The sequence below is a fragment of the Crocodylus siamensis genome, chromosome 15, assembly GCF_052110815.1.
Source record: "Crocodylus siamensis isolate JL-2025a chromosome 15, ASM5211081v1, whole genome shotgun sequence".
In the NCBI taxonomy this organism is placed as follows: domain Eukaryota; kingdom Metazoa; phylum Chordata; order Crocodylia; family Crocodylidae; genus Crocodylus; species Crocodylus siamensis.
This window is the reverse complement of record NC_143409.1, coordinates 42,161,370-42,170,209: the sequence shown is the minus strand read 5'-3', so window position 1 is coordinate 42,170,209 and position 8,840 is coordinate 42,161,370. Positions and strand designations below refer to the sequence as shown.

Here is an 8,840-nt window from a genome sequence, read left to right as displayed (position 1 = left end):
TTTATTTCCTGGGTGACTCAGTCTCCTGGAGATGTATACCCAATTCCTGGGCTAGTTAAGACGTCCCAAGCTTGCCAGCTCTAGCAGCTGCTGGCTGCAGTCCTTCTTAGACTTTTAGCCCCTCCTGGGTCCTGGCCTCACTCCTGAGCCAGTTGGGACCACCAGACTCCCCAGCCCTGGCTGTCTCCATCTAACACCCCTCCTTGGGGTAGGCCTTGAGCCTCACAAGCAGAACGAGGCTAAACCACCAGTGTAACTTTCAGCAACACACCTACTCTGTCTGGCAGATGCCCAAACTCTGGGCTTAATATAAAATAGGAAACATCTGCCTGTACAAGCCACCTTGCCTGGGCAGAGAGAGGCTCTCCCTAGTGCCCAGGCCTGCAGTCACTTACCTTATTTCACTGTTGCATTTGGATCCCTGCTGCTAGGACCTCCTCTTTCCATGGCTGAGGCCTTGGGTTTGTATAGGAAGTTTCTGCTTGGTTGCTTCTCAGAAGTGTTTTTCCTTTTGGGGTGTGCTCCCTTAACTGCCCCCAAGAAGTCACAGGGCTAAAACCTACCATGCAGTGGGAGCAGAGGTTTTCAGGTACCTCCTGCTTGCTTTTCCCTGGGGTGATAATGTGTGGTATTTAATAGGGGCTACCTCACCATAGGCAGTCTTCCCCACCCCCCCACTAGCCAGCCCCAGTAGGGCATAGTTTTAGGTCCTAGCTAGACCCAACAAGGCTTCTTGGACTGTGAGCGAGCGAGTCACCTATGTAGCCTTCTGAGGTTACCCATTCTGGGCATCTCATTGTCTAGTGCCCCGCTACAGCCAGCCAGCAAGCTGTCCTTGCCACATGGCTACAGATACTGGTCAAAAACTGTCAGTGCCCATACATGTGCTACTGCCCATTAGTTAAATGCACCATTTCTCTAGTACCTGTATGTATTGGTACTAGCAAACAGCATGTTATACTAGACTAATCTAATGCTCAGTTGTTGCACATCATCTATGTGCATTAGAGTTGTGGCTCTTGCATAGTAGATGCCTAGTCAGTCTATACAACTGTGTCACTATTGATGGGTTAAGAGAAAGACCAGTTAGAACATTTTCAAACTCCATTGTTATTAAAAATAGGAGATTTGCTAAAGGTGGCAGCACCAATTACAGAAAGAAACATTCATTGGAATTCACAGGAACTGGCTGACAAAGTAGAAGCAAAAAACAACAATCCAAGACTGACTTCAGAATCAAAATACCCTTTTTTGGTAAGGGACAAGAGTACTAACACACAAAAATGTTTGCAGAACACACATGATCCCATGGGTGCTTGCTCTGAGATTTCAAACCCAAATGAAAGTGCAAAACATACCCTCATTTCAGCTTCCCCAACCTTTAGAAAAGTTCTGTGCTCAATGAAGCTCACTCCCTTCATTGTTTGAGTTGGTTGCTCAATACATTACCAGAATCCCATACTCTACCCCCGCAGCGGCTTAAATCCTCCCTCCCCCCTCCCTTTTTGTTTTTAAATTTAAGGTAAAAGGATGGAGAAAGACACACAGGGAACGCTGCTCAACTTATGATATTGAAAAGAAAAGAAAACCCAAAAAGTAGAAATACAAGGCGACCATATTTAAGTATCAGCAAGACACACTGCTCCCTGACCCAGTCCCAATGCCTGTGGGCATCTGAGTGATCTGAGGGCCTCTCTCATTTGGGGCACTGTACCACTGTAAGTAGGACAAAAAACCCCCACAAAACAGTCATTTGACCAAGCCCAAAGGATGCCTGGGACAAATTCAATAATAGGACTGCCCCAAAGACGGGGCACGTGACCACCCCAATGAGCACTCAGCACAGAGTGCAGACCCCAGGTTGCCCTCAAGCCCCATCTTGCAGTAAATTCAGCACAGAGAGGAAAAATTGCACTCAGAGCATTCATTCCTGGAACAAGCCTCATCTTAGAGAAGTAAGTTAGCACCTCTCTAAGACCCAGGGCTATTTTCTTTTCATGAAGTTGACAAGTTCCTGGAAACTCCAGGTAATGTGTGGTAATGGTTAAGCACTCTGACAGAAGTCAATACCAAGAATAACACTTACAAAAATAGGCACTTGGGTTCAAACTTATGATATTATGTAAACAGACAGCCTTACTGTGACACCTCTGCTCAGAGATTTGGGTTCATAATGTTCACCAAGTTGTCCCTTGGTGGCACAGGAAGTTTCTGGCATTCCTGGCCAAAGATCATTTAAGTTAAACTTCAGTTTTTATTTGAACTTAAGGGGGGGGGGGGGAAAGAAAAAAGTCCAGTTTTAGCAACACCCATGAATGGAGGGGCAGAAAAGAACTAGCAATATTGCCATTGTCCCTAGAATCAGAAGTTGCTTTTGGTTTCCTCTCTCAGCTTGTAACAAAATCTGCAGTAGTACCCTATAAAGCCAGGTCCCAAGCTTCTTGGTTTTCAGCACCATCTACTGGCCTGTTATTTAGTCATAGGTATGGAGCTGCAAGAGACACACCAGGAACCTTTACAAGTCATGCTGCTGTTCTACAGCAGTCCTGCATGCATGACTCAGTAACCACAGCAGGAAGTAGCCATCGCCATCAGATTTACAGGCCTGCTGCTCTATTTTCTCCTTTCTAATCAGGTAATGGGGACCAGCAGAGAGTCAGTCTCTGGAAGGAGGAGAGGTATTCCATCCAGAAAACTCAGTTTTAAAAGAGAAAAAAAAAAGTTGTAGCTGATGTGGCTCAAGGTACAATTCTTATGGACAATTTCTGTTCTACTTCCTTACACACAGTAGAATCCTATTCTACCTTGTTCAGTATCTGGAAAGAAGGGGGAGAGTGGGGGAGGATAGGGCAGGGAAAGAGAAGAGAAGAAGGCAGTCAAGTAGAGAGAAAAAATTGTGTGGATATGGTTTATAAGAGGACTGCCCATCCTTTCCCAGCACTGTGCAGGCACTCAGCAATGCAGTTTCTATACTTGGTGCATTGTGGAAGTTTGTTTTTTGTCCTTTGATTAATCATTTGGCATTTAGAGCACCCCCAAATTTTAGCCATAGGACTCAGCAACATTTGACTCCAAAAAAGGGAAAAAGGAATGCATGTACAAGATACAACACTAGAAGACTTTCAGAAGTCCATAATCTCTTTCCCAGACATCCGCAAGCCACACTCACTACAAGAGGTTCATACAAAAAGGGTGGAAATATTGAGGTTGAGCACCGATTGCTTGTCCAACTCAAGTACAGCTACTTAATACCTGGAAGTAAGCTAGTCTTACAGCTCCATTAATGGTCTACTTGGGAAGAGGGGGAAGACTTGAGAAGCAGACATGTTCTCTGGCCTTCCATTAAAGGAGTTTCTCATCCTTGAATTACCACAAACCACAGGATTATTTGGCCTTTAGAGAGAAAACAAACCAAACCCAGTCAGATCAGGATCTCCTTCACAGGCTTACCACAGAATTAAAGAGGTACAGCTGCCGTCTCTCAAAATGAGAACTTTCCAAACAAAAAATGAAAAAAAAAAAGTTTCAGTTGCAATTAGAGCAGTTATTGTTACTCAGGACAGAAAGTAAGAGCTTTATAGCCTGAACTTATTTACACTTCAAAAAACACCATGCACACACCAAGCTTAGTGAGCCCATCTCGAGTAGACAGACACTGAAGTTACTCAGGAGGGAGAGCATATACAGCACATCTTCCTAGTTTTTCAGAGTTTTCTAGTCCCCATTTCCTCCTCCCCAAACTGAACTAAGTCTATGGACTAGGAAGGTGGCTATTAAAACAGGGTTTATATCATTGCTGACACCAGTTCTGGAAGTGAGGATTTCTCATTTCCTCTATTCACCATTATGGCATGTTCTTTTGCACCACCCATTTTCTTTCAGCAAAAGCCATAATCCAAGGAGAAGAGGCAGCTTTGTTTGTACAGCTTCTCTATAGTCATAACTCTAGTTTGAAAATGCAAGTAGTAAAGTTATTTGACATACAACCCAAATCTATTGGGCATCTTACTATTATAGAGTATTTAGAGTGTTAAATTCCCTCTCCCCCCCCCCCCCCCAAGTCTTTCGCTTCATTTTGTTTTCAGCCTCTTGTGGGCTGAGATCAAGTGTGTCCCACATCCTATTATCTGTAACCAAGCATGCTGTTTGTAAGCCACCAGACCCAGATGTGGCATCATTATGCAGGGTCTATGATATACTCTTTACCTTAAAAAAGGTCACATCCCCCCCACCCCACCCTTTCTACTCCATCACCCCCAGACTTAGCTAGCTGCATGTTTTATATGCAGTTTGGCAACCTTCCCATCCCCTACTATGTAGCCCCTCACTCAGGTCCTCCATAGTTCCTTCTGCCTTAAGACTTCTGTAACTTGAATTGTGACACTCCCTAAAAGAATCTGATCTGGTTTAGCTAGTGTAATCAATTATTCTCCCCCTCCCCCCTTGCTAAAAGAGCTAGTTGTCATCACCACCAATGCTCAACTCTGCAGTCAGAAGCAGGTATTTGGAGCCTCCTGCTTCTGGCCATGCTTCTAAGGGGTCCTATGCCAAGTTTACAGAAGTGGCCAAGGCTGGCAACAAGCAATTATATACTTCCATGTTGCTGTACTAAAAAGGTACCAAGACAACAGTAATCATGTCAATAGTACTTAAGACTAGCTATACAGCTCCATGTTCGCATCATTAGATTTGTTACTGCCATTATCTTTGAGTGCTTTCCAGGAAGCAAGCATTTGCAAGCCTAAGCTGTGGTCCTGATCAGATTTGGATTCTGCTTTCCGATGTTCTTGCTCAAGTGCTTCATGTTATAAAAGTCAGTGTAAGCACATTTTACCCTACAAAAATATGGGCTCATGACAGTCTAGGCCTAGCATTAGAACAAGGTATTGCGCTGTAACGTTACAACAGCATAGAGCGTTCAGGAGTCAAAAGCCACCATAATGAGAGATTACAAGGTTTCTTCAAAAGGCCATTTCCCACCCCACTGCAGTAGGAACATCACCACCATTTCTAGTAATGCATCCTTCCTATCCCCAACTTGATGAGCAGGGCAGCATCTGATCACTACCATGTTTGCTCAGGAATTGGCTAGTGAAAGCCACCCCATACAACCCTATTGAACAGCAGCCAGCACCTTCCCTGCCCCATCAAGTCAAGTTGAGCTTTTTGTTCAGCTTCACTTCACTCTTTATTATACAGCTTGCAGTCATGAATGGCTCACAAAATGGGGTTGCTGTGGTTTTTTGCAGATGATCAGAGCAGCCAGGACTAGGATGACAGCTCCAGCTATGGCTGCTAACATTAGTGCCATCCAGGGGTTTTCTTCAGGATCTGGAAGGGACAAGAGGCCCATTAGAACTGGAACCAGGAAGTCCCTCACTCACGTCTCTAGTCATGGATTTCCCTACCTTGTGGTGTCTTCCCTGGCTCCATCTCATCTTGAAGACTGCGGATGAAGAACGGTCCAACCACAAGGTCGGCTTCTTCCACCATGTGATCTATAAGAGGATTAGAGAAACATTCAAGATACCCAGTCTTTCCAAGCCATTAATTTATGACATACACCACTTCACATCTAGTTTGAGCCAAATTCCTTAAGGCGTAAGTGCATCATCCATCATAATGGCAACATACCATGCCTGGAAGACACATCTCTCCTGAAGTGCCTTCCTGGCCACCTAGATGAGGGGTTCACTCTCCTAGAGTGTCCTAGCAGCCCACAGCTTCCAGTCTCACAGCAGCTGCAGATATCCCTGGTGCCTTCCACAGGAGACCAGCTAAAGTGGGACAGAGACAGACACTCATCTACAGACCAGGAAGTTTCCTCATTCATCTTAAAACCTGTGCCACACCGTTTGATTCCTCAACTCATTTAAAAGGAAAAGAATAAGCTATTCCACTTACCTGTTCATCTAGATATGTGGATAATGAGCAACAGTAAAGCCCATTAATATACTTCTTATCCCACCTCCCACAAGCTCCTTAAGAGGCAGAAGGATGGTAATGGACATAAGCTCCCTTGACCCTGGGTTTTGAGTAAAACCTTTGGCCTCAAACTACTTACATGTTTCCTGCTTTGTTGAAGAAACAAGCCTTGTTCAAGATGTCTGGTGCCTGACCTGCTGGAGTGACTTTCAGATGACAGGTAATATAGATCTGGGGGGCGGGGAGACAGAAGAGTTCAAATGCAATCATGGCCATTCCAAGTCCCAGCTCTCCCCTATAAAAACTTATGATCAGGCAGTGTTGAAGAGTTTCTCTAGACAGGACTGGCCTGTTCAAGGTGAAGTAATGCCAGCAATAAAAAAATTTTCAGGATTTAACATCAACAAGCTACTCTTCAGAAGTAGCCAGAAGGAAGAACTACCATTGAACTAAGACAACTATCATTGAAAACATGGCCATGTCATGGTCTTAGGGTATAAGGACCAGCAGCACAGTTGAGACATAGTATCAAGATTTAGGACACCAAGATTATTGTTACTGTGAAATGTTTAGTTTGCACCCCCTACCCCTACCTCCCCATCCAGAAGGCAATCCTACTTGCTTGCAGTGTAGAGAGGAAATGCTCACCAAGTCCCTGGCATCCCCTGCAAACTTAAACACATTGACCATAAACCGAAGTATGTCCTGTCTAGGCCTTGGGGATATGAAGACTGAGGTGGTATCATCTGATCTTCCATCCACCAAACATCTAAAATTGAATGATCATGTGTCAGTAGGATTCCCTCCCAAGGGTAGGGCCTAGCCCATTAGGGTTACACTCATCTAGAGATTAGTTACCAGTGCTTACCCATTGAAGTCAATGATGGTATACCGTGGAGAAGAGTTCCAGTCAGAAGTCAGGGTAGCTACACAACTATCCACAAAGAGCCGCAGAGGCACATGAGTCCCAGTATTGACCTCAGCTTGGAAGTGCATGGTATCTCCCAGTTGGAATCCATTGGATGGCCTCTCAGCACTCCAGTCATCTGGAAGGCAAGCCAACCTCAGTGTGAGCACTTGCCAAAGCAGCAAATGGCTCTTTCTGTTAAAATAGAAAGAAGCATGGAAGAAAGAAACTTCTTGCACTAGCATAGCTTTTTCCAGCATCCAGGAGACCTACCATTCATCAAGTGCAAGGAGAATCCCAGCTTCTCTTCTGCTGAGAGAGTAGAGATAAAAGGAACCCAGGTTGGCCTGACTGCTTGGCTGCTTACATTGCCCTTCCTGGAAGGGAAAGGCACAGTGGTTAAAAACACACACTCAAGACCAGCAACACAATGGGATATTCCCACCTCCCCTTCAAGTGCTTCACCTTGGATAATGGCATTCAATTGGAATCACAGCTGGACTGGTTCTTAGTATAACAGAGTTCCTGGCTGGGCTCGGGTTATAATTCAGTTTTGTGCTGTAGACTACAGAATCTGGGATCATCTGGAAGGAGACAGTGGCATCATCCAAGAATAATATTACAAAAAACCAAAACAACACAAATCTTCTATGCCTTCCCCACCCTGCTGGAGGAGTAGAATCATAGACAGTTAGGGTTGGGAAGGACCTCAGGAGGTCTACTCCAACCCCTTGCTCAAAGCAGGGTCATCCCCAACTAGATCATCCCAACTTGAACGTTCAAGCTCATGTTCACACCGAGGCCAAAGATCTCATGTACAATTTCTACAATACCGTGTGGCCATTGCCCTTCCTAGACCGATTTTCAGCCATATCAATTGTGATAACTACTTGCATCATGGGCTTTCCATTGGGTGGAAGACACCTTTTTAAAGGCTTTCTGAACAGGACCTCTGAACTTGAATTTGAGCTCCATAACGTTGCCCTTTGTGGAGTTACCTCATGTGAAAGAGGCATTGATCTAGAGATACATGGTTTTTAATAGTACACAATCATTCAAGAGCAAGAGAATGAAGAAGCTCAAAGCAAGTGGAAGAAATTTGCTCAAAAACTGATGCGTCAAATCATGACAACACCCTGAGAGAACAGTTATTCCCCATTTAAACCCCACCCCTGTCCTATTAAAAAAAGACAGCCAGCTCCAAATGCAACAGTAAACCACATTCCTCAGGAGTCATTACTCAGCACTGGGCCTAGAAATGAAAGGCTCAAGGCAGACAGAAAGAGATTAGCTGACAAATACAAGTAGTTTCCTGCTAACCACCCCTCTCCAGGAGGAAGCTTTAAACATGAGCCCAGAAAACAAAGATAAGTTACAATAGAGACCCCAGGTGGATAAAGGAAGTAGCCACACAACAGTTACAGGAGGCAAGGAAAGGGGGACAGAAAGGTAGAGACATAAACCCCCAACCCCAGTGAACAATACTGAGCAGAGACGAGACAAAAGGAAGGAAGGGAGGGAGCTCTCCACCCTGCTCTCTCCTCCCCTCCATTTCACATGTTAGTGATTCTTGGCTGCCCTAAAGTAGTCTCACCTGCAAAGTAGTCCCACACTCATGGAGCCCTGCTGCAAAGGTCACTGTGTGCTCCACAGCATTGACAGCAACATGTTGGCAGGCACCTGGGCCCAGGCTCAGGTCAGCAGCTTTGATCAGCTGCCCTGTCCCAAACAGATCCCTGTGCACAGTTATCACCATCTGAGCCTCCTGACACAGCACAGTGACAGGCTGTGGAAGAGGCACAGCCCTGAGCTGGGAAGCATCAACCCAAGCCCAGGGGTAGAGCTGGGCTCGAGAGGGCATGCTGGACTGCCTCTGAGGAGAGTTAGCTCTGGGTGGGGGTCTCCAGACAGCTGAGTCACTCCTAGAGAAATCCCAGGGGGTGTAGCAGGCACCCTCATTGAGCACCCAGCACAGGAAAACTAACCCCAAGCAACCTGATAGCCCCAT

At 45.4% G+C, this 8,840-nt stretch overlaps 1 protein-coding gene across 1 annotated transcript; it reads right to left on the bottom strand.

Annotated features, from left to right (window-relative positions):
* Window positions 1-5,206: 5,206 nt before the first annotated feature.
* On the bottom strand, window positions 5,207-8,840 carry LOC149852477 (zona pellucida sperm-binding protein 3-like). Its single transcript, XM_090028727.1, has 9 exons — window positions 8,427-8,840; window positions 7,298-7,416; window positions 7,106-7,209; window positions 6,794-6,971; window positions 6,574-6,694; window positions 6,065-6,156; window positions 5,635-5,777; window positions 5,409-5,498; window positions 5,207-5,331 (listed from the first exon to the last, which is right to left on the bottom strand). The coding sequence occupies exons 1-9, from the start codon at window positions 8,838-8,840 to the stop codon at window positions 5,207-5,209; spliced, it is 1,386 nt and encodes a 461-aa protein (XP_089884853.1).